General features: G+C 39.2%; 1 protein-coding gene across 1 annotated transcript; it reads left to right on the top strand.

The window, feature by feature from the left end:
- The first annotated feature begins 10,427 nt into the window (after window positions 1–10,427).
- LOC127650727 (uncharacterized) lies at window positions 10,428–14,030 on the top strand. The gene is made up of 10 exons (XM_052136329.1): window positions 10,428–10,437; window positions 10,912–11,038; window positions 11,150–11,361; window positions 11,574–11,691; window positions 11,781–11,872; window positions 12,051–12,168; window positions 12,549–12,653; window positions 12,761–12,946; window positions 13,033–13,212; window positions 13,464–14,030. The coding sequence occupies exons 2-10, from the start codon at window positions 10,927–10,929 to the stop codon at window positions 13,712–13,714; spliced, it is 1,374 nt and encodes a 457-aa protein (XP_051992289.1). The 5' UTR covers window positions 10,428–10,437; window positions 10,912–10,926; the 3' UTR covers window positions 13,715–14,030.
- The last annotated feature ends 12,508 nt before the right edge of the window (window positions 14,031–26,538 follow it).

Raw genomic sequence — 26,538 nt, 5'->3', positions numbered from 1 at the left:
GATTCAGTGGAACAAAAACTGTCAAACTTTTTCTCTGTTTCGCTCGTCGTGTAATTTTCTGCTCGTAACAAAATGGATCCTGTTTTACTAGTTTCACATCTGTAGAGGAGTCTGAAAGAGACAAACAACATGTAGAAAGTATTTTAACATCTAAATAATTACACTCTTCTGCTTTTAGGACAGCAGGTTAGGAATGGGGAAATGAAGCATTGTGAAACTCTGAAGCTTTTCTCTGATTGTCCCGGAAAAGATTAAAAAATCAGCAAAAAACTTGATGATGAAGCAACAACCATAAACCTTATTGATGTAGTTTCAATGTTACATGGACAAATAAAAGCCTAACAAGTGTGTGTGTGTGTGTGTGTGTGTGTGTGTGTGTGTGTGTGTGTGTGTGTGTGTGTGTGTGTGTGTTTGTGTGTGTGTGTGTGTGTGTTTGTGTGTGTGTGTGTGTGTGTGTGTGTGTGTGTGTGTGTGTGTGTGTGTGTGTGTGTGTGTGTGTTGATTTTCTGCTTCTGATAAAATCCTAACCCATTAAAGCGTGCCAATATGAACCAATATAATTCAATATGATGTAATACTGTAGAATAATGTATAGAAATATGACTAACAGAGTTGCATTTGGGCTGTATTTATTTATTTATTGGTATTTTCTCAAGGGCATACACAGAAAAACACCATACGCCCAACTATCTTTCTAAGGATGTTGCGTATGCCCACCTGAAATAAGTAATGATACATATGGCCACCAGAACAATGAGTAGCCTTTTGACCCGACATTTTTTCAATTTACTATTTATAAAAAAAAAATTTTTATTTAAGTGCACAAAGTTTCTCTCTAAATGCACAGGAGCGGGGGTAGGTGGGAGTGCAACTGATGGCACAGGTAACACAGACTAACATGATCCACCAATCAGAACATTAATTTCAGACACAACTGGATGTTTTAACCAATCATATTTCCTGTTTCAGTAAAGGGCGGAACATTTACAGCATCTAATGCTGATGCACAATCTTCCCTGGAGTAACCATAAAGAAAGCAGACTCTGACAGATATTGTTTTATTTGAACAGTGTGGTACAACAAAATTACTACACAACAGTAAATATTAAGAATAACAGCTATATAAGAATAATAAAGGAAACTACTTTACCAACACCATAAAACAGAAACAAAACTAAAAGTGTTGGAAAGGCGGAGCTTAGAGTGCCTGTCAATCAACGGCATTATACAGCGGATCAAGACAGTCGAAATACATCCCCGTGATATGTGCTAGATAACTTGTTGTGGGTGCTAAAGTGTGCGTCCATGAGAGACTGAGTAGGCTAATTATTTCCCTGATATATGTTCTGATTGATCCACAGATCCTTTCACGACTGTTAATGTGGTGTTTATCCGCTGATATTGAGTGTTTTGGGATCTGGTGTTACCCGTTATCTTAGTGTCATCTGCGCGGTGTTTCACATGTTCAATGATATCTGACTCCTGAGGCAATACTATTGCAGATTATGTCGTTATACATGTCACACATTGCCGATGAGCTGTTTACTTTCGTTTTCGGTTTCTACGTGTTTACATATTAACGCCATATCAGCATGTTGTGGCAGACGCGGTGTCAGCCGATTTTGCCGGGGCTTCAGCCCCGAATGTTTTGAGTGTAGCCCCGAATGTATTTTGAAAAGTTGACTGACAAATATGAAACCGGACAACAGGCTATGTAAACCCCCAAAACATTCACCACTATTAATGTTTAGCCTGCGATCATTTACTTTCTGTCCAAAACAGCAGTCTGAAAAATTACTATGGTGGTGTGTGAAAATTGCTTTTAGGAAACAAAACTTTATTTCTGTGATTTAAGATTTTGAGACTATAATCTACACACACACACACACACACACACACACACACACACACACACACACACACACACACACACACACACACAAACAAACACACTTGTTGTGTTTCCATGTTTTATGGGGACTTTCCATAGACATAATGGTTTTTATACTGTACAAACTTTATATTCTATCCCCTAAACCTAACCCTACCCCTAAACCTAACCCTCACAGAAAACTTTCTGCATTTTTACATTTTCATAAAACATAATTTAGTATGATTTATAAGCTGTTTTCCTCATGGGGACCGACAAAATGTCCTCACAAGGTCAAAATTTCGGGTTTTACTATCCTTATGGGGACATTTGGTCCCCACAAAGTGATAAATACACGCTCACACACACACACTATCACACACACACACACACACACACACACACACACACACACACACACACACACACACACTATCACACACACACACACACACACACACACACACACACACACACACACACACACACACAAAACACACCAATGTCACTGTCAGTCACAGCAACTGCAGAACAACATTCATACAAACCAAAGACATCCACGAGACTCAATAAACAAAAATACATCAGTTATAAAAACCTTAAAACATGGTTTAGATTTACTATTTGTGTTTTCATGTATATGACATTTACCAAAGAAAGTCAAATGATTCTCAGTCAAATTCACAGATTCAATTTATCATCAGATGTCAGATGAACGTGATCTGATCATTCTTTCCAAAATCTCTGAAATTAACAGCAATCAAACTATAAAAACAAACAATTTTCATCAATTTCAAGAAGTCTTTATAAAGTGTGTTTACAAAAGTTTGCATAGAGAAAGTACGCACAGATCGGTGAGGATTTCTCATCAAATCTTATATTTCATAACAATCATGAGTCTCATGAATCATTTATTAGACTTCTGAATTATATTTTGTGTTGTTTAGAGGCTTGAAGAGGTGGTCACCATAAACTGCCATTGTATGACATCACTGAGCACAACATTATTTCACAGTTTCTCCCTTTGTGTTCAGAAAATGAAAGAAAGTCATATGGAGTTATAACAACACGGGGGTGAGTAAACAATGACTGAATTTACATTTTTGGGTGAACTAGTGTTTAGGACGAGGGGTTTTGGACACAAGAAAAGTGTGATGATGATGATGAGCAGTGATGATTTTATTGTTTGCATTGAGAACTACTAAACTGAACCAAACTAATGAGTTTCACAGGTTTTTGAGGTTGTGGTTTTAACATCTGAAACCCGTCTGTTGTGCTCTATTGGGCGAGAGAAGAAATTGCAGATTTTATCATTGCACAATATATTCTCTTTAAAGAATAATGATTTGCACCTCAGTCTATCCCTGCCAAGCACCTTAAATAATTCATTTAATAAATAATAAAATCCCTTTTTACATTTGTCCATTAACTGTTGAATGTGTGTACTAAAAGTCCATTTCAAATCCATCCACACCCCTAAAACCCCCCTTACCCCTGATACTGGTTCCTAAACCTGATCATATCCCACTCGAAATGGCTTCCAGGACTTTTATAGGGCGAGCTCATCCCATTCAAGGGACATAATAATGAGCTTTATTTCCACAGATCAGGCAGACGAGGTGACTAAATCATTATTTGTAACATAAAACATTAACATGGTTCAACATAAAGGGGATCATTAATATTTAAGACATTTCACAAGAGCAATCATAATTCCCAAATATTCCTCCCTGTGTGATGCAACTGAACTATAATGTGCAGCTTTGCATGAACAGAGATTTGGTAAAAGAATGGTAAACTGGTGCAACTCTTTTTGTGTTGGTCTGATTAAATGAAGCAATAAACTTCAGTTGTCACAAACTGTGTTGTGTTCTTCTAGAGCAGTTATTATGATGAAGCTCCCCAAAGTCATTTCACAAGCACGATGATTCTCAGATGACTGCCGATTTATTGAAAGATTCTCCATTTGATCATCAACTCAAGATGCTGTAAGAACTCAAATATAGGCAAGAACAAACATAGAAGAGAAATACAGAATATAGAATGACACAAATAAACACAATAAATGTTCTGTGTAATTCCATCATAAACAACATGTTGAATGTGTTACAGAGACAAATATATAAACCACATCAAATAAATGGAAAAACTTATTTCGAGAACTGAAATCTTGGATTTTGTAACATCTTGTGACTTCAGATGAGCAGCACGACTCGATAAGAGACTTTTCATGTGGACAATCTTTTATAAAGTCTTTTGAGTTTTTATTGTCATAATAATGTAACCCGCACACACAAACACAAGACGAGACAGTCACAATGTCGGAGAAAACTGCTTTATTCGAACAAAGCAGGCAACAGTACAAAAACAGGGCAAATCCAGTGAAGAATGGTCAGGGAAAGCGTAGAGTCGAAAGCCGGGGAATCAAGGAGAGTAAAGGGGGCAAATCCGGGAGAGTAGTCGAGGGGAGCGAGGGTCAAAGCCGGGGTAAACAGGATGTATCACAAGTGGGAGCAAAGACAGGGGAACTAGGGGAGCTGGCAAGCTAAGAGGAAGAATAGTAGGGAGGTCAAAACTAGACGAGACTAGTGGGGGGGGCAAAACTAGGCGAGACTAGCGGGGCAAAGATACGGGGAACTAAATACAATAACCAACACCCGTGAAACGGATGTGCTGGGTATTTATAGGGGAAGGTGCAGGTGTAAACAATGAAAGGTGACAAGACGAGTGCAGGTGAAACTAATGTGTGGGGATTGGAAGCGCGTGAGTGCAGGTGGTCATAATGTTCTGGCTGAAGCGCGTGAGAAGCGAGCATGAGTCAGAGGGGGGAGATAGTTTACGAGCTAGAGCTCGTAATAGCAAAACCGGGCGTGGAAGCACGAGGGAGGAAAAAGAGCATACGAGCTCAAGGGGGCGGAGCGAGGGAGCGGGAAGCGAGCACGCTCGTGGAGTGCATGTGTGCGTGCTCGCGGAAGCGGAGATGGGGCAGAGGAGCGGGGTTCGTGACAAATAAAAGTCACAGATAAACAGTTCCTTCCAAACTTAAATCTACCAAAAGATCTGTTATTTCTTTAACACAAAACTATTAGAAACATATTTAAATAATCAAGAGTAAATCTTAAATTGACCTTGATGTCAGCAACAGTGTTATTAAAATAAAATTTTAAACAAATTAAACAATGAAATTATTAAAGTTAACACTTAATGACATAAACACCAGCACACAAACAAATCTACAAACACAACACTGGAATATTGAGGAATAGGAATATTTTTACTGACATGAATTCTATGAAATGTTTCCTAAAATATTAAATTACCTGGAAAATAGAAGAAAATAAAAATAATTATGTATCAGAACTTCAACACATGAAATTGTTTCAGGTTTGAGAAATGAAAGTTTGAGGCAGTTAAAGGGAAAGTTCACCAAAAAAATCAAATTCTCTCATCATTTATTCACCCTCATGATATCTCAGGTGTGTTTGACTTTATTTCATTCTTCACTTGAAGAAAAATAGAAAAAAATATTTGCTTTGTATATATTTTCAGAACTTTTCTAAAATCCAAATCAGTTTAATTAAGACATGATCTGTGACATTTACACAGCATCAAATATACGTAATAAAAAATAAAAAAAATCTTTAAATTACTTTAAACTTTTCTAAAATCCAAATCACACCATCAAATAAACTTAACAAAAAGTTGCATTTGACTGTCACTCATTGTTAAAGATGACATGCAGGTGTCGCGAGCGCTGCGCATCACGAGCACATCAGAAGTCCAGCACGAGCGCAACATTTACAGACATGTCCGAGTCTGAACCTTTATTTCTGCCGCCACAGAAGTTGTAGTCCGCTATCTGGGATTACTTGGCAATGTAAAAGACCCACAAGGCAGCATCAATGTTGATGACACAGTCTGTAAAGTCAGCCACAAAAAAGTATTGGCTCAGGCGGGAAACACTTCAAACCTTCAGCACCATCTCTGTAAGTGAATACATAACACAGGATAATAAATGCTGTTTCACAAAAACACCAGATTCAATGTCGTTTTACATGATTTGTAATGACTAGTTCGGCTAAAGTTATGTTTATGCTTTCTGTCACATTCACAAATGCAGCAAATGGATTTAAAACCTTGTTCGTTGCAACCCGTTCTCATCAATCTGCGTATAAATAACACGACTTTATACTTCCAAATTGCGTGCATATGATACGCCAAAATCCAATTTTGCGTGCATATGATACGCCAATCCTTCCCATTAACATCAGTGGAGAGCAGATGCGTCGAAATACCTTCAACGGCAATGACGTCACAAGCGAGGCTCAGTTCGCCCAGTTCACCTGATGCGCGTACATCTTCAAACAGGTAAGGAAGGACAACAGTCCTTTTTTGTAATCAGATCACGGTGTTAACTGTATTATTTTAATTATTACAGTGTTACTGCATCACGTTACATGGGGTCATGTGTCAAAATGGCAGCGAATGCGTTTAAATTAGTTAGTGAACAGTGGGCCGCTCTATTTGCTTCTACTCTAAACAGATCTGTTGCAGTTTGAAATTAATAAAACAGTTTTCAATCATGTTTTTACATGGGTCTTCATCTTTTAGACATGGCTGATGATAGCACTACAAATCAACAGACTGAATTAGTGTTTGCAAACGTTTTTAGCTAAAGCGGCATGGTTAGCCTAGCCTACGGGACCCCCCAGGGGTCAATAATAATGTGGAATAATCAGTGCGTATGAAATAATTCAGGCACGCGCAGACATTACTAGTTGCTTGCAGATGCATGATACTGTATGGTTGGATTAGACTCCTATCCCCAAGATATTTGATTTCTAATGTCATCATATATAGTGCATTGTACCTAAATTGCACATTGTTGGTTTGATTGCTTCTATTGCTCTCTTCGTGTTTAAGTGGCATTGGATAAAAGCATCTGCTAAATGATTAAATGTAAAGGAAAATTAAGCAAGATTTAGACTAGACCCTTTGTCTCCAGCTAAAAAACAGTAAGCGCTTACAAAAAAAAACATGAATCTGTAGTTGATAATAATAGCTAATATGTTAATAGCTAAAATAAACAATTGAATACAGAAATATAATTATAGTTACAACCAAAGGTTGTAATGAAAATCTGCATTCTCCTGCAAATAGTCAGACACCACTATCCTCTACTTGAAAATTAAAAATGTTAACCTTTACCCTCAAATCACTGATGTGGTCCAAATTTTCCATTCAATTATAAGTGTCAGCAAGTTTGAGTTGCAGGCAGATCTGAGATCTAACTGACACCTTTATTTTTTGTTGTTAAGTACAATGTTACGAGTAAATAAGAACAAACTAGAAGCTGTTCTTCTGCTCGGGATGCATTTGTTGAAGAGATACAGGCAAGTTTCATTCTTGTTATACACAAATGTGTAATTAATTAACTCCAATTAGTTAATGCCTATGTTTCACCCATCTACTTTTCATTACATGCGCATAAAGAAACGTAACACAGAGTTACGAACTCAGAAGGCTGAAGTCACAGGACAATCCAAAGTGACTTGGTGGAAGAGGGACCGTGATGGGCAGCGTGTGACCACCAGCAAACGGAGGAAAAGAGGTTCATCTGCTGGTTAGTGTACATCTTATCAAATTTATGTCAAATACTTTAAATGGAGAGTGATGTGAGATTTAGAGTAGGTGCTGGTTTGATAATGCTGTTGTTACTCAATATTCTGTATGCTTCCACATTCATAATGTAAATTACATTATAATGCCAAATACATTTAGGTTTGATAGTTTCCATGTTGTAAGTTTGCCAAAGGTTTCAGCTTTTATTTTTGTACATCTGGCAAAGAGTTTGAAAGAATTGTACTCTAATAAGAATTCTAATGTGGTTTATGTTATTTTTACTTCCAAATAGTTGGTACCGGTACTTCTCCATGTGCTAGTTCCACCATCACAACTTCATGTACTAGCTACCAAGATCCTGGTAAGTAGAAAAACTACTTTAAAAACACTTTTCATAATATGGTATGCTTCAAATGAAAACAAGGAGTTACGTAAAAGGAAGCCTCATTATACCTGCACTTTTGCTATGTTTAGTAACTAGTCATCTAACAATGTTCCTTTTCTAAATGCTTTTTCTACAGTCCCCTAACATGCTTCAAATATTAAAAGTTAAATAAAGTTACCACAATTTGGTGCATCAAGCCCTGTCAACATGACAGAAATAGGAACACTTCAGACCAGTGGTTCTCAACCTCTCCTGCAGGGACCCCCTGACAGGCCATGTTTCTGTTTTAACCCTGAAATGGCACACCTGATTCAATTAATTAGAATATGAGTAGTTATTAGAATAGGAATTAGTCAATTAATCAATTAGTCAACTACTCATTAAGCCTTTATTTAATTGAATCAGGTGTGCCATTTCAGGGTTTAAACAGAAACATGGCCTGTCAGGGGGTCCCTGCAGAAGAGGTTGAGAACCACTGCTTTAGACAATAGCATCACTGTTTCTCAGCAAAATCACATGGTTGTTGTTTAGTTTCACAATTAAGTGGGCAACACTACTGACAGCCAGCACCTACACAGAATCTTAAGGGTCATGGATTTGATTGCCCATTTCCAACTATCCTTTCACCCTCTGCCTTCTCTGCTATCACTGGACTGTCCCTGTATTAAAAGCAATGGAAATGCCTCAAAAGAAGTCAGTGGTAGTGGAATTGCAATGTTGGATTTCTAGTATGTTTTTATTTTTCTCTTTCTCTATCTGAAGATTTTAATATGCAGAGGCTTGAGGACCTTCTACGGGATTCAGAGAGCATTGATGGGCAAGATTTTGCTCAGCAGCCATCTTTGTCCAGTTGGTGTCAAAGACAGAAAGGGGTCAAACAATGTTGGCAACAGGCGAGGCCACAAAACCTTCACAACTTGTTGTCAGCTGAGAACATTGTCCAGATGAAGTGCAACCACTGTCACGTGGCAGAAGCCATCATCCGTTGCAGGGAATGTTTGCCCTCAGAGTGGTTTTGTGCAGAGTGTGATCAATTGGTACATAAATGCCACACTCTGCACAGTAGGCAGACCACCATGTATGGCTTTTATAAATACATTCCCCCAACAGAGTTTGTGAAACTCCATGATGATAAGTACATCATCTGTGAACAAGGTTGGTGTCTCTTTTTCAGTTGATTTTCACTTTTTTTTTATCAACACACAACATTATTAAATTATTCATTATGTTTTCCAAGTACTTGCTAACAATCCAAACATTCTTTAATGTCATTCTGATTGTCCTTTGCTCTTGCAGATTGTTTGCTGCCAACAGCCTTTCCTCAAAATATATGCTCCTGTGACACTGGTGATGTTGCAATCTCTGTTGGTAGATCCATCATACTGGTTTGCATAAATGGTAGGATTGGGTAAAAAATATATTGTTTTTCTAACATATTACTTTAGTTCCTTGTTAGTTATTTGTCTTTCATGTGCACTCAGGCCGTTATAATCTTCACGTTCCAGTGCTAACATGCAAACATTGCAATAAGCAATGGGCTCCAGAAGTCAGTGACTTTGTAAGGAGTGGTTACTGGCCCGCTACCATGCAAGCACTGACACTTTTCCACCAAGATCTGTTCCATTCCTTTGAAGCTATGAAGACAACAGCTCCAGGAATGTCAGTGAAAGCCTTCACAGCAATGTTGGACCAGAGAACAAAGCGGTTTGGAAGAGTGAGTAAACATTTGAAGCTGAAAGACAAATGCATTCGTTGTTATTATTATAAGTAGCTGTAAGGCTGGACAGTATGGCAAAAATGGTGTTTGAGTCCAAACAGGGCACAAATTCAAATATACCCACATATGAAGTCAAGGCCCACAAGTGGCTGTAATATTTCAGGTTATTGAAATTAACTGAACTGAAGACCATATTAGACAGCATTGCCAATAGCATCCTTTCTTTGGGTTTGAAAGGGTACATTGACAAAACATAAATGGGGTGACCTTGTAGTTCATTGTCATTTAAAGCTGTTCTATAAATTGTTTTTCAGACTGGCAAAGTGAATGCAGATGCTTTTCAGAGGAGCTTTCTGCAATATGTGTACTGCAACTCTGAAGAGGACCAACTTCTGGAAAAGGAGCCATTTGTCTGTCCAGCCTGTAGTCCTGAAATGGTTGCTGTTTCAGTGGATGGCAACAGAAAACTCTACAGGTTCCAGAAAGCAAACCAGTGAGTTTTGTGTACACATTAAAAACAGCCAATGTAGTTAATGTATGTACTTGCTATTAACATTATCATAATAATATATTTATCATTTTGTTATTTAAAATTAAGCTGTTGATTATGTAGCTGTTGAATATAATATCCATGTTAGACTTTGTAACCTTGTTTTTTTTTTTAAATGTCATATAAATACAATTATTATAATTTATTATTATTATGTAAAAACTTACTACAGTGGTTATCCAGAATACATTTTGTTGTAGGAGTGAAGAGCCAGGGTTCTTTGATGGAGTGTTTTTATCCCAAGACTCTGAGGTGTCCAGTTTTGTTGAGGAAGTCCGGGGGCTGTCAAGAGTGTAAGTTTTCAATCAGGCTGAGCAGCGGGTATCTCTGGCTTATTTTATAACTAATTGGAAGTACAGTTGGAAACACTGTAGCCTTATTATGTGTTTGGGTGAGGGAATATTTGATCAGGTGTTGAGATGGCAATGGCAGGTTGCTGAGGTTAGCGATGCAATCAGACTTTCACAAAGAGTGAAGTTGCAGAGCTGGATGAAAAAAATACAACTAGATTCTAATCCAGAGGGCACAGTATATCTATAGTATTGGTTGCCGCACATACAGTATGTCTGACACAATTTCTGACAAAGTTAGACTATTGCAATTATCCTCCTGCATGCTAAATGGCAAATAATTTCAATTGGTTTGTTATACTCCAGGAAGTTGCAGATGGAAGATGGGTCAGGCAGTCAAAGACTAAATCTAATCAGACTGTAATTGTTGGTGTGTTTGAGCGTGCAGCCCTGCTATTTAACTTTTTACTTTGGTAGACGGCAGGAAGAGCAATGTGTGGGGAATCCCACTGGACAGCAGCAAGAGAGACATCAAAGCAGGCCAACAAGTTGGATGAAGAAGGTGTAGAAATTGCTGTGTGCAGGCATGGATTCCTCCTCAAAGGTTGGTATTGGTCTTGATAAATTGCAATGAAAAATATTTGTAGATGAAACATCTGAAGCCTATTCTTCAGTGTGCAATGTGCTCTCTACTTATTTCTTTTTTTTCCAAAAGGTCTGAATATGTATAGAGGAGAAATCTTTGCATATCCAATGTTTCTCCAAAAAGAGTTCCAGAGTGCTGCATTTTTGGCCATGGATGTGACCTGCCGTTATGTGCCATACCTGAAGAAGGTGTCAGAGGCCCTGACTCATCTTCAACCTCTTCAGAAAATGAGACATTGCTTGTCCGTTATGCATGCCAAAGCCCACAATACAAAATGCGAGGTGATGCTTTTAACTACTTTTACATTTCAGAGTGATGTAGCCAACAATTAACGTAAAGTATCACAATGAATGATGTTGTGACCCAAACAACAACAAGCCAGGAGTGTGTTTTGAGTTGTACATGAGCCCCTATGTGCTGTCCTCTACAGCTGGTGACCTTGGGATATGCATCAATATTGATCACCCTGTTTCCTGTCCACTGATTCCTGTAGATTCTGTGGAATGCAAGGAACCAGGAAGGTGCCGGAACCACTCTTGGTGAAGAAGTGGAGCAAGTCAATAGTTTTCTCTCCAGATGTGCCCTGACCACAAAGTATATGTCCAAGTCAGGTTTGTAAGCTTCTTTGACCCCTGCTCCCCTGCAATTGTACACATTAACATTTTACAATTTATTGTGATTTTTCTATTGTTCTTTACAGTAAGAACTGATATGCTTACTGTCCATGCTATTGGGTGGAATCAACGTAAAGAGAATGGCCTCCACATTGCCTTGTCTTCCAGATTCAAAAAGGTATGTTCATGTATTGATAATGAATGGACTATTTTAAACCGTTAAATTTCAACTTAAAGTCCACCCAAAATGCATCACTTCAGCTATGTATATGTAGTCGAATATGTCATTATATTAAATCAGGCAGGAACATACTTTTTGGTATTTTATGAAATGACAGTGTGTTGCTGTTTTGCAGACAGTAGAAAACACCTTAGATGCAACAGAGAGCCTGAAGAAGATGCAGGACCAGTTGCATTGCAGTGATGACATGCTAAAGCAGTGGGTTGTTGATGTCAAGCAGTGGGCCAGTAGCGGTAAGGGCAATATTGTTTTATACATAAACACTGTTGGAGTAATTTGGTTGTAATGCATGTAGCTGTAGCTTAATGTTAAATTATGATGTGGGGATGGGCACTATTTGCAAGTCATAAGTCTTCAATTAGTATTTTGACTTAAAGAAAGTAAACATTTTAGCAATGAGAACAGAATGATTGATGCATGTTCATGCAAATCAGACCAAAATGGAACAATATTATTTGAGGTAGGAAATGACTGACCAAGCACAATGTGCCAGTAAAGCCCAATTTATACTTCTGCATTGTCTTAAAGTGTGTCTGTTGCTGCTGTACTATGTGCAATTAAGAAAACTTAAGTGTGTTTGAAACATTTCTCTTTCTTCTTAACTTGAATTTAGGAAATGTAGCAGCCAGTTCTGTTGATGCTCGTGGTTTGCAGATCTCCATCGAAGCACTCTTTGTGAGCATTTGTCAGAAGAAGCACTACCTTTATAGACAGAATGGTATGTATTAGTAAATGTAAGTGATGCAGATGGAAGTTATATTGTTTCTGTTCATTAAATGCCATGGCAGCTCTTTTGTAATATCATTGTTTTTGCTCTTATTACAGATCGCAACAAAAGGCGTCAGAAGATTACTCAGAAGATTGCCCAAGAAAAGAAGCGCTTGCTAGGTGAGATCCAGAGATACAACCAACAACCCAATGGTGATCCTGTGGACACACACTCGGTTGTGCAGAAACTCTCCAACAAAGCTGCAGAGAGCATGATCTGGCCTTGGCAGGAACAGAACACAGGTGTTGTATTAATATTTAACTTTGTTTATTTAAAATGTATCATCATCAAATTAGTTTATTAATGTATGATGTTTTCATTCTTTCAGACGGTATAGACATTCTCGCCAAGAAGAAGCTTTTTGACCAACTAATGCTGGTCTCACGACTGACTGAAGAAAAGCAGATCCTTGTGAAGGAGATGATGCAGCACTGTCAGTACCTTAAGGAATCCGTTGCAAAGGTCCAGACACTGGTAGCCACCATTTCAGATTGCATAAAAACAGGAAGTAAGTGTAAATCAAACTATATGGCTTTATGCACTTTAAAATTCATAGGTCAAACTATTTTCAAGTGAAAAGCAATCATGCTAGTATTGGCTCAAGAACTAAGGATACATGGCCTTCAAATATTATTTTATCCAATTATTATTTTCCAATTTGACTTTGTATTTAACATTTGTTCTAACATAAATCAGCTCTCTCTGATAAAATGTTTAGTGTGACGGTAATTCCATTACTCTTCATGTGTGGACTTATAGGCTATCCCAATGGATTCACAGAGGAGGCGTGCAAGGGCCTCATCAGTCTACTGAAGAGAAGACTGCATAACCTCAGTCTCAAGCAGCAGACTGTAGCATGCACATACAGAGGCATTCTCGAACCAACTCCTAGGCTGGTGGAAGAAGATGAAGGGGAAATGGACTGGCAATGTGACCTCAGCTCTGAGGATGAGGATGATGATGAGGATGATAATGATAATGATGCTGAGGTGGGGACTCAAGTCACTTGACTTGGGACTCAAGTCACAGTTGTAATCCATTTTGCTTTGACTTGTACTTTGATGACTTGAAAAGGTTTTTAAAGTCTTGACAAAAGATCTTGTTTTTGTAAGTGAGTTAGATTGAAAGGGACAAAGTGACTCCTCAGTTGTTTGTTCCTGCAGTTATCCGTATTTTGCTACATATGTTCTCAGATTATACTCTTATTTTTTTTGTGTTACTGGAATTGTAATAATCATGGTTATGTTTGCAACTGATAATGTCTGTAAAATATTTGCTGATACCTGTATATATGTGTATGGAAACAGAAATACAAATTTGATTTGTCATCAGACTATTGAGTTGACTTTGGCTCATCACACATCAAGCATTACAAAAAGAGAGAACTGGGAGCTTTCAGATTCAACCTGAACTACCAACATTTTAGAACTTTAGAGGTCACAGTCACACCAGGTCACATGTTAAGATAGATGTATGAAACTAACATATTGTACACTGATAGTTACTGGCAGTGTAATATACTTCAATACTGACTATGTAAAACCATTGTAGTTATAGTCTAAATGTATATCAACTATAGTTAACCAGGGTTGGGTCAGATTGCTTTGAATACAAACAACATGGCAATATGAATAATCAGTTATGATTTACCTTTTAGCAACAACCCAACTTGGTATATCATTTTAAGAAGCTCAGTGATCTGAGGCCATGCAAAGTAAATGTTATGACCATATCCATTTGATTATCAACTCATCCCATGGTAGGAGCCACATATCAGATGTGGAGACTGTTCATAACAGTGTCATCTTCAGAGATACATGAAGGAAACTTTATAAACGGATATTGAGGCTACTACATTATATAATCCAGACCATGTAGGAGCATTCAGGTAGTTTGGAGGAGCTAAAGCATGCCAGAAGGGGAATATAAAATCCCAATATATGCCCCTGTGTCAATGGTACCTTCTCACCCATGCCATGGGCACTGATGCACAAATATCCTAACTTTTCTGGAAATGGGGTTTGTAGTTTCTCACAGTGACAGGTGCTGGAAGGAGGAAAATGTAAATAGAAAACTATTTGCCCTTTTTTGTAGAGATCAAAAAAATCTTTAAACAGAAATAAATACAGAGGATGCAACAGGGCCAACAGTATGTGTAATGCACTCTTGTTTTTAAATAGCAATAATAATGTTACAAGTACAAGAGATGACTACCCATCATAGACCATGGTCTTTTAGTGTTTATTTTTTTTACCATCATAGCAGCATTAGCATAAATAGATATGCATATAATGGTCTGCACTTATATAGCGCTTTTTTTTTTTAACCTTAGAGGTTACCAAAGCACTTTACACTGTGTCCCAATCACCCATCCACACTCACAATCACACACCAATGGCAGCAGAGCTGCCATGCAAGGCACTAGCCTGCCATTGGGAGCAACTTGGGGTTCAGTGTCTTGCCCAATGACACTTCGGCATGTGGAGTCATGTGGGCCGGGAATCAAACCACCAACCTTGCGATTGGAAGCCGACCCACTCTACCACCTGAGCCACAGCCGCAGCATATAAGCTGTGTGTGTGTGTGTGTGTGTGTGTGTGTGTACTTGTACAACTATCTTTGTGAGGACCAGTTTGAGTTTTAGACCATCGGAGTGAGGGCTAAGAGAGTAAAGTGAGGACATTTTGACCGGTCCTCACTTTCCGAGAGCCTGTAAAGGTCAGTTTGAGGGTCAAGAGCTGGTTTTAGGGATCAGGTTATAATGAGGATTTGGGCAGGTTTAGGGTCAGGGTTCAGGTCAGACACTTAGTTGTGATGGGTAGGGTTAGGGTAAGGACCTAGAGATTGCATTGTGTCAATGAATGTCCTCACAAACATAGATACTGTGTGTGTGTGTAAATCTGTTTACAGTCAGAAACAAACAAAAAGCTTTATTTTATATTGAGCCTGCATGCTGAAACTAGACTTGAGATGGCTTGTGTCCGAGAAATGAGAAAATTAAAACTTTGTTGTATAGCTGAACCAAATACATCATTGGAAAGGCCGTGACCTGGAGAGTAACATATGTTAGTATGAAGAGTCTACATGGCTCCTGCTTTGAAACACTGACCTTTGAACCTTCACCTCTGTGCATGTTTGAAGGCTTATAATTCAGCAACAAAAGGGGCTACAGATATGGGACTAACTGTTATAGAGAGCTCTTGACCTGAGTATAGTCAACAACTGGGGCAGTTTTGGGGCAGTTAACCAAATATGGATAAAATATGGATTAATTAATTTGACCCCATTTAACAATTAGATATTTAAAATCTGATTACATAGATGTGTTTACCATCCCACTAAACCCCCCACTATACTCCCAACTCACTATTTGCAACCTCCAATTGTAAGAAAAACACTAATGTTTTAAAAACTACAATTCCCTTATATCCACACCATGCAGCTTGATACAAATCAGCACTACAGTTGTAGTTCTTCTGGTTTGCAAAGTAGGGTTGTAAACTAGGGTTGTAAAAAGATATATCTACTGAATATATTAAATATCTAGTACAGCCGAACTAGTAATAACACTGCATCTAGATGATCTATGTTAACAAAAAGTAGATATGTTGGTTTATTTCAGATATTTTAGCCAAAACAGGAGTATAACGCGCAAACTCCGCCCACAACACACTTCCGTAACCTTATGCTACCAAAAATTGAGATTTTTTTTTGCACATTTTCCAATGAGAAATTATTAAAAGTGATAGCCTTAACATGAACATAACGTATTGTTGAGTTATCAATTTGTTTTTCTGTAGAGAAATATTGAAGATAATTAAAAAGCGGGTGTCTATGAAGAAAGTACTTCCGGGCGGAAGTACGTAATGCAAGCTACGTGGTTTCAGCTATAGCAACATCAATAGCAACCACCATAGCAACGAACTAAAGATAATATGCATACACTTAACGAAGATTATGAAAACAAAATGCAACTGTAAGGTTATTCTTAACACCAAAGCTGGCTATATATCTTGAGTACTACAAGGATTAAAAAGGTTACCCTTACGGAACAAAAATATATGGGAATATACTGCAAAATATAAAAATATATTACATAATACCTTTCATATACATATGCGAAACTAGTACTTATATTTGTAAATATATGCATTGACCATGTATGGCTATATATTGATACATATAAAATATTTATAAATTAAGACAAAAATAGCATTACATGTAATTTGCAGTTTTATCCTTTGTGCACATATATTGCACATACCTGTTCCCATAAAGTGAATGCATTATACACACATATATACCCATTCACGGAATGTATGCATGCTTTGCCTCTATGTTAAAAGACAGTAAATAGGGGATATCTATTTTTGTGTAATGTTCTATTATTTTGGTATTTAAAAGTTTTTGGGGTTACTATTGTACATGCAGGGGTGCTTGTGCTTTATTAATTAGCTTGAATATATGGGGCCAGAATGAGGTGAAAATGAAACTTTGTCATAGGACAAAATGAAAGATATTTATACACCCTCAAGTACTCCAGTAACAATGTCAATTCCATGTTTTCAGAGAGGGAGAAACAACAAAACCCGCAACAGAACTTTTATTGTGAAATGCTCATAGGAAGTGCCAGACAATGCAAACTAGCTTTTCTGGGTGGAAGGTTGTGAAAAGGCAAACTGCACAATACAACGATTGGCCTTTTGGATGATGGAAATATTGGATGTGATGCCTTCCCATCACCCAGCCCTAATGAACAAATAATGAAACAGATTTATAAACAAATACCATTTAATTTACAACATATATGTAATCAATTTAATATACACAACATTTGTTTCTTTGCACCATCAATGTGACATTTATGAGACAGTCATTCTGATGTTCTCCTGCGGTTCCCAAGATGGGGGCCAGGCCTTTTGGCTGAAAGAAATGGCAAAATAAAACGTACATAAATTATGTATTTAATTTCTGAAATAGGTTAAATATAAGGATAGCCTCTGACATGGTTTATAAACCCTGTTAGGCTTCTACATATTTCTTTGACAGAATGGGTGGAGAAAGCAGAATAGAATGTATATTTATATCCAAATTATATTATTGTCACTTTGTAATGACATTTTAAACTGTAAACGTATGTTGTAGTTGTGTAGCTTTATCTCTCTGTAGGCAAAAACAGATGCCACATGTGGAGAGGTGTTAGTTCATCCGAATTAAGCAGCCCGCCTGACTTCCCAAAAAGAAATGCAAGACTGGTCCAGGTGCTTATTACATAAACTTATTACACAAATAACTCCCAATTCATGGTAAATCAGACAGGCTTCTTTATTAGGTTAACTCTCCCTTTAAGGACAACTCATAAATCAGTTAAACAAGAAAGCTGATGTTACCATGACGGACACGGGAGCCAATGGACCAGGACTTCTTTACAGCCCTTGGGAAGAGGGTAAAAGACAAACCAAAGACATACTTTATTTCATAATTAAATATTTCATTTAATTTTTCCTCCCAGCCTCTAAAAATCAATCGCCATATAATTACCAAAACATAAAATTTTTGGTTTAATATTTAGAACGCTCTAACAGCAAATGATTTAACATGTTAACTACTTTTTAATTAGACTTTTCTGACAAAAGGCAACAATTTCAGCACTATTCTCCTGGTGTAGTATAGTATCAATTTACGCACCTACAGTCGTACAGAATGTTCACCGAAAAGCTGCTCACCTTTTTTTCACGTGTCTTGGACACATATTGCACTGGGAAAATGTCCAATGTGCTGTGATACTGGCAAGCTGTAACGAAAAATGAATAAATTATGTAAGAACCAACTATTGCAATTTAACCGTGATAAACCCACAGAAAGGGTATTGTATGCATTTCTCTTTGAAATAAAAGACCAGAAGTAAATGCACATCATAATTTCCCTGGATTATTCCTCAGTAAAATGAGTCAATTAGGCAAGTAAAATACATTTTCAACCAATATTAGGTTAATAGTTTTATATTTGTTATCAGGCCTGTAATGTACTAAACTAGCAATAAGAAGATATTACATTGTGGGCCAAAAAGCTATTAGATTAGGATTAGTTAAGAGTTTAGGACTTATTATTTAATTAATAATACTTCATAGCATTTTTCTTACCATCATCATTGTTTTGGCTTCTTTTACTTTTAGCGGAAATTTTGACAGCTGACTTCCTGTATAGAGAAACAAAAAACATGTGTAAAATGCAATAGAGGTGTGTGGTGTCTGCCTTGCAAACCAGGTGAATACTTGCGAGTACACCGCAATGCAGGACAATCTGTTGACACTTCTCTGATGACTTCACCATTGGGCATTGCCACATTGCATTATGGCACACCGGATGCCAAACTGCTGCCATACAAATAACTCCACGTTATAAGAAAAAGTAGAAAAAGAGCAACTTGTGAAATACCATCTGACTTCTGAGTCTAGTGTGGTGTACTACTTCCTTTTATACAAGGACACATTCTTTACCATTCTGTATCTCATATTCTACATAGTCAAGATTGCCCTTAATGCTCTGCCTCTTCTATTCTGTATTGACACTTACCTGTTTGCTGCTACTACTTTCTTCTTTGCCTCAATCTCTTTTTTCCCCATTTCCTCTGCCTGTTCTCTCTGCTTGTCTGTCTCCATCAGTCCCAGCTCTTCGAAGTCTTCCTGTCCCTCCATCTCTCCTCTCTCTTCCTGTGCCTCTATCTCTCCTCTCTTCACTCTCTCACTCTCTACTCTGTCTTCCTGTGCCTCTATCTCTCCTCTCTTCACTCTCTCACTCTCTCCTCTCTCTTCCTGTACCTCTATCTCTCCTCTCTTCACTCTCTCACTCTCTACTCTGTCTTCCTGTACCTCTATCTCTCCTCTCTTCACTCTCTCACTCTCTCCTCTCTCTTCCTGTACCTCTATCTCTCCTCTCTTCACTCTCTCACTCTCTACTCTGTCTTCCTGTGCCTCCATCTCCATGTCCTGCATGTCCCTCCTCTCAGTCTCTCCTATTTCATGTTGCCCCCCATGTCCTCTCTGGTCTTCATCATCTATTTCTCTTTCTGCCTCATCTTCTCCTGTCCTCTCTTGCTGCCCCACCTCCTCTCTTTCACATGCTGTGTTAAAAAAAATAAAACAAAACAAGACATTTAAGATGCAGTATGTGGTTCAAAATGTGAGTAACCAAAGAAATATAAAAAGTTTAAGACAAAAGTAGAACAAAATTACCCACCACAAGCAATCTAGATTGTGTGAAAAATTCTCTGTACTGACATTTAAAACCGATCCAACTGGATAGGTACACAATACAGGATCAATCTTAATAGGGAGTCATGAATGTACTGATGTTGTGATGTGACCTACCTTCTAACAAACCTTCAAATAGGCACAATATCTTCTCAGGACCGTATGCGCTACCACTGGCAGCTCAAAGGGGCACTGGAGCTGGGCCCTCCACTTTTTGTTTTAGTGGTCTGTACTTTCCCCACAGCAGGAGGGGAAAGTACCCAAGGGCCTTCAGTTTCTCCACCTTAACATAGAAAAACATCCTGTAGTTGCTAATGGAATGATAGTTATATCAGCTCATTCGTGTGTGTGCTGTTGCTAGCTAATTGTTAACTGCAAGAGATTTACATTTTATAGAGAATGTTTCACAATAATCATCTTAGAACTACCTGTAAAATAACTTTTTTTTTGTAAAACACTTATGAATTAGGATATTTTTAATATAATTTAACAGTTTTTGTTAAACGCTTCTGTCAGTCATTGACCATTTGTTTTTTTAACGATCTTTAACCAATATTGTTTTAGTTGTGGTTATAAGTTGCAATCCTAAATTCACATAATATTTGTATACATTTTATTAATATATTCTTAATATTTGTTGTTTTTGTTTCTATGTTTGAGCTTACATATCTCAATATTAATAACAGTCTGGTTAATTTTGAGTCTTGAAATGTAAACTCTCAAGGGTTGGCTTTCTAAATATATGTTGGTTATGTGTATATTCAGAATGACTTCTGAGCAGCAACCTTTTTATTTTGGGGATGTCATGAATGCATCACTTGCCAAAATTGGGGCTGACTAGTAAGGGGTTAAACGTATATAAATGAAACGTTTTATATAAAAATTATACATTTGATACAAACCTTCACTGTTGTTAGCTGCATTTTCTATCTTCTTACGTGCTCTTCTTATGTGTTCTTTGTTGGTGAAGAGCATGTAGCATTCTCTGTGAAATCCAACATTAGCCGGCACATCTTGGACGTCTTCGGAATTTAAGTTAAATGCCAATACGGCTTTTTCAGCTACTGTACTCTCTGTGGTTTGCAGGTTCACCCATAAATTTGTACATTGAACAATCTTTGCCCAACTTGTCTGGGAAAGGGGGGTTACAGAGGGCTTTTTACATTTGAGGCTAAATGGATAAAACACCTCATTTTTACCTCAGTATTACTGAACTACAGAACTAAATTTACATTTTTAATGATTTACAGCAAAATTGTAATTTCAAGAACGCAGCTTCCTGGTCATCTGTGTTCATTATTTACATTGGTTGTCAAGGAAACGGGAGGTTTTCTAACGTTATGATTAGTACTCCTGCTTATTTGCCGGTTTAAAAAAGTAAGAGTTTGTAAGGACATTTTGCGTCAAATGTGCAAACAACAAAGTTGGAAACAATGTCTGTAGTACTTATACGATTTTATTACATGACCTCAGCAAAAAAAGACTTACACAGCTGTGAGGTAAGTATTAAATTAATAATTTCGAGGTCCGGCCCACCGCCTATTAATACCGTGATCTTTCTTGTGACGGTTATCATACCGTGAAAATGTCATACCGTTACGCCCCAACTCCAGCGGTTAAATTAATGTCTTCTAAAGCGACATGATCAAATATTCTTATATATTCCGTTAAAAATATTATAATATATTGAAGTTAAAGGGGCTGTTCACACCGAATGCATTTTTGCGCTTGACAGATGTCTCGAGCGTCACGTCCCGTTGTGTTTTTTGGACCATGTCATGTGCCATAAATAATTGAAATGTTTAATAAAACATTTTTATAGTATAATGAAGAGTTATTTTTTTAAAGTTATTCAATGATCAAGTTCTTGTGCAATTAATGTTGAATATTAATTTTCATCCGGTGAGATTTAGAAAGACACCTCAGACATCAAACCAAGAAATCTGACATACAATTATTGCAAATGGATTCAACAACTATTATAAACAACAGAATATTTAAAGTAATAATTTCTGTATTAAATAATTTGAACTCATCATTAGACCTTTTCATTTTGTGGATAAAACACAAATCACGATCATGAACACTGTAACTGCTGCTACTATGATCTTGTGCAGGTGTATTCATACTGGAGTGAATAAAGACAAATAATGTAAAAACTGTGTCTTTACAAAACATAAAGTTAAGAGTTACTGGTCTGGTTGTAAAATGAAAGTCAGAATATGATAGGCTGTGTTTGTATCACTAAAGTGTGTGGGCTGTTTTTATTGAGCTTTCTCACTATAATCACAATGAGGCCCCAGGGCCGGATTAATTATTGCCACTGTAAAATAAATCTGGCAGCTGTGATTTACAGAATAATTATGTTAAAATACAGTTAAAATGTAGTAAACCACTTTACAGAACAACCTGAACATTTCACAGTTTAAAATGGTTGTAATTTACACGCTGGCACTGTAAAAAAAAAAAAAAATCTTCTGAAAGTGTAAAAATCTGTTGTTTACTTTATAAGGTATTTGTTAATCACATAGTAACTACAGAAGAGCACAAAACTACTGTATTGTCTTTTAAATAAATGAAAACCTTTTACTGTATATTTTACAGTTAATATTTGTTGATCAATGAATATTTTATTTCTGTAGCATGTTTACAGTATTTTACTGTTACTGTCATTTTTTACAGTGTGCAATGAACTCAAATTGTTGATAAAGTGATAGTTCACCCCAAACTGAACAATCTCTCATCATTTACTCACCAATGTCAAAGAAAGAAAGTGAAACAGCTCTGGGACGGCACGAGGGGAGTCAATTATAAGATCAGTTTCATTTCTGGGTGAAATATCCCTTTAAACTTTTATGGAATAATAAAATAATGATGATAAACTGTGGAAACAGACATGATTGTACAATTGTAACAATGTGATTTGATATTGTTCATTGTGTTTTGTCAGTATCTTCATGTTCCTTCCGAACACATGTTTGTTGTGGATCCTGCAGTTGCTGAATCTGACATGGAGAGTCTCAGAACTGCATCCCAAAAATTAGCCCATATTACATGACACACAAACACACAATAAATCCTTCTAAAAACATGTACACTTGTAAAGTTACATTTGGGACATTTTGTGTGTAAATGGTTTTGAAACACAGACAATACTTCAGAATGCGGCTGAAGCGACTCGGAAAGGAAGAGTGGGGGAACATTCAGTGGAGGTCTGCTCATATTTCACACACAGTCCAAGAAGATGCAACGAGTTGTGGGATGTTTGTCTTACAGGTCATCTTTAATGAAAAGATGAAGCTTTCAAAACTGTGATGAAATCTGATCAACTGCTCACTTTAGACATTGTTCTAACTGATATAAAGTCTCTAATTGACATGAATGAACCATCTGTATCTTTTATAAGCTCTGCTGCTGTAACAAACGTTAAATAAACTGTGAACAGTTTCCTGAGATTCCACAGACATTCAACATCATCTAAAGAGCAAATCAAAGAACAGAGAAGGGAGATGGCAGAGGACATTGCATCAGGTTAACTGCTCAAAAATCAATGAAACATTTTGTGTCATGGCATTTAAATCAGTTAATGTGAGCTAAACATTTGTGTTCATTATTCTATAAAAATGTCCATTTTACAATGAAAATAAGACTACTGCTCTATCTGTGCTTTGAGAGACCTCCCTAAAGGGACAAGCACAGACATCATTGACGGGGTTTTGCTCATGTCGTCTTTAACATACATTATTTTTGCCATTTTAGTTGAATTAGAAGAGACCATGTCTGATATATATGAATAGAGTGGCATGTCCTGACATATACACAGGGGGAAACGTGTGTTAAAACAGCACATGGTAACCAGGGCCTTGTTTCCCGTAAGCCTCATATAAGCCCAAGTAAAATCCTTCTTATGATTCATTTTAGTTTTGTGCCCAGTTTCACAAAGCAATCATAACATAAGTAGAATTTAAAATGCTCACAGATGAACAAGAGTAGAGTAATAGTGTATTGCTAATCATACAATACTAAGAGCATCTTAAGCCCATAGACTTATGATGACACTTGCAGGACAATAGTGGAAATGCACTTAATACAGTTAAAGTAATAAAAGCTCCACGTTGTGTCGGAGAAGCGACACTAGGGGTCTCTCTTGAGCGCCGAATATGCCTCTGATCCATTGAAAAAAGGCCAATGAGAAGTTGGCAGTCAGTATTTGCATACCCCGCCCCCGGACATACGGGTATAAAGGCGAGGCAAATACTAGAGTTCATTCAGAAATTTTCTTCGGAGCCGATGGTTGTGCATGCTGTTCGCGTGAGATCACACCAGTTCCTGTATTCCTCTGACGCTCTGCATACTGTTGGATTGAGGGCGCATTACAGCGGTGATTTCTCCTTCTTGCACGGCAGTGCAATTGCCCCTGGGGCAGAAACCCAACTCTAAGAGAGTTGTTTAAGAGAGTGATTTTCTCAAAAAGAGCAATACACAGCGGCGTTGAACGTCCTTTTCAGGACACGTCTTTTTAAAGACGTGTTTCCGCCTCTGTGTAGTTTCTGGATGCGGTCGATTTCTCCCCACCTCTGACGGCCATAAAAACTGCCTGGCGTACCTGGGTTGCGATTACACGCAGGCAGCGTTTTTATGAATGGTCTATGTTTTCAGTGCGAGAACATAGCCATGACAGCAAGGCTTTCTTTTGTCATGAGAGAAAGCCACTTCAGCCGCGCCTCGCCTCTTTCCCACGGGATTGGGGCAGGCGCCGCGGGCGCTGAAGGTGATTTGGGGATAAAGACGGGCTGTGTTCGCCGGTAACCCTCACGAGCCTCCCGCCTCCCCGCACGCTTGCTGGCTTCCGTCCGAGCTCGGATGAGCGCTTTCTCCATAAGGTTATGTTCTCAGTGCGAGAACATAGCTGTTGCAGCATTGCGGTCGTAGGCTTTCTTTTGTCATGAGAGAAAGCCACTTCAGCCGCCCCCCGCACCTCGCCTCTTTCCCACGGGATTGGGGCAGGCGCCGCGGGCGATGAAGGTGATTTGGGGATAAAGACGGGCTGTGTTCGCCGGGTAAATCCCCGCGAACCACCTGCCTCTCCAGCACGCTTGCTTGCTCCCATCTGCTCGGGATGAGTGCGGCCCGCTTCACGGCCGGCCTGCCGGTCCCTTGAGCTCCCGGGATTGGATGACGATAATCACCGCTGCATCGGAGAGCATTACAGCGGCGTCTGATGCTGATGACTCGTCTGCGCAACCACCTTCGGGTCTGCGCGCCCAGTCGGAGCCTGATGCACAGAGGTCCGATATGCTTCCCCGGATACTGCGAGCGTGAGGTTGGACCGGAAAATCACGTCCCCCTCCCCATCACGGCTACTTGTTTGGTTCCACAGGCATGTGCGCCGCTCACAGCCGCGCCCCACCCCCGGTTCCTTTCTTCCCGGACGTGCATGACGAGCTGAGCAAGCCAAGCTTCCTCGCTCCTCCGCTCTCACTACCCTCGGCGGTAGAGCGGTCCCAGACCACTCCCCCCCTGCACGCCATGGCCCCCTCCTGCAGTCCACCGGGCCAAAGCTCCAAAAATGTGCACTTGGGTAGTCCTGTTCTTGACGTGCTGCAGGAACTGCACTCGAACAGGCGATGGCCCCCCTTGTGGTCCGGAAACTCAACACATGGTCTGGACCTGGTTGCAGTAGAGGAGGTAGACAAAGCACGCTTTCTCAAACGCTCCCGTCTCCCAGCTCTGTCCATTCGGCGACACCACCTGAAGACTCTACCCAGCAGCCCTCAGTGGTGAAGAAACAGACAGAGGCTATTTCACACATCCTGCCCTGCCGCAAACGTGCCGCCAGGGGCCATGCCCTGTCTGCTCGCCGAGGGCGTCCTCCTGCGGCTTTCAAGAAAGAAAAGCGGTGCTCCGCCTCAACAAACATGGGCCCAGCTCTCCGCCCTGGCGTCGAGCTCCCCGCAGAAGATGGACGCCCCCTCATCTCACGGACCCCCTCGAGGACCCGGAAGGCTCCCAGGCACTCCTGAGATGACCGACCCAGAGACTGAGACGTTAGCTCCAGAGCTGGTAAGACCACTCCGTTCCCTGGTGGGGGGCTGGGAGGAGAATCATTTGTTGAATTAATTTCATTTGCCACACCCCCTAATGGGGGCTGCGGTACTCACATTCTCAATAATAGAGCTATTTCCTTTTTTGTCTCTGGGTCACCTGGCCCGCAAATGCCGTTCTCACGGCACTCTGCCGCCAGGCCTCAACAGTCCGGCACGCTGAACGGCCCCAGATCCGCCTTCAGCCCCACGACTGTTCCCCGGCCGGCCGGTTCTGACGAGTCCAGAGGACGCCACTAAAGGACCTCCTCCTCAGTCACCAACCCGCCCCCTGCCGGATGTCCGGAGCAAGGTAAGTGCTTTGAGTCTTTTCTCAGCACCAGAGCCTCGGGACGCGTCCGCGCCTCCCGACGGCGTACTACCTGCTCCACCCCGCTGCGAAAAATAACCGTCCCTTTGGTGCCCCTAGCACGGAGATTGGATGCGTGGCTTTCACTTCCCAACCCGTCTCGCTGGCTGGCCCGGACCATCCGACTC

This window comes from Xyrauchen texanus, chromosome 10, assembly GCF_025860055.1.
Source record: "Xyrauchen texanus isolate HMW12.3.18 chromosome 10, RBS_HiC_50CHRs, whole genome shotgun sequence".
NCBI classification, from domain to species: domain Eukaryota; kingdom Metazoa; phylum Chordata; class Actinopteri; order Cypriniformes; family Catostomidae; genus Xyrauchen; species Xyrauchen texanus.
Note: the sequence above shows the minus strand (reverse complement) of the source record. Positions and strands in the feature narration are given on the sequence as shown.

Bases quoted from the DNA above. Each gene is read 5' to 3' on its own strand.
- LOC127650727 (XM_052136329.1), top strand. From the start codon at position 10,927: ATGTGTGGGGAATCCCACTGGACAGCAGCAAGAGAGACATCAAAGCAG. The intron at 11,873-12,050 runs GTATGTTCATGT...GCTGTTTTGCAG, and splicing joins TGTCTTCCAGATTCAAAAAG to ACAGTAGAAAACACCTTAGA. The intron at 12,169-12,548 runs GTAAGGGCAATA...ACTTGAATTTAG, and splicing joins CAAGCAGTGGGCCAGTAGCG to GAAATGTAGCAGCCAGTTCT.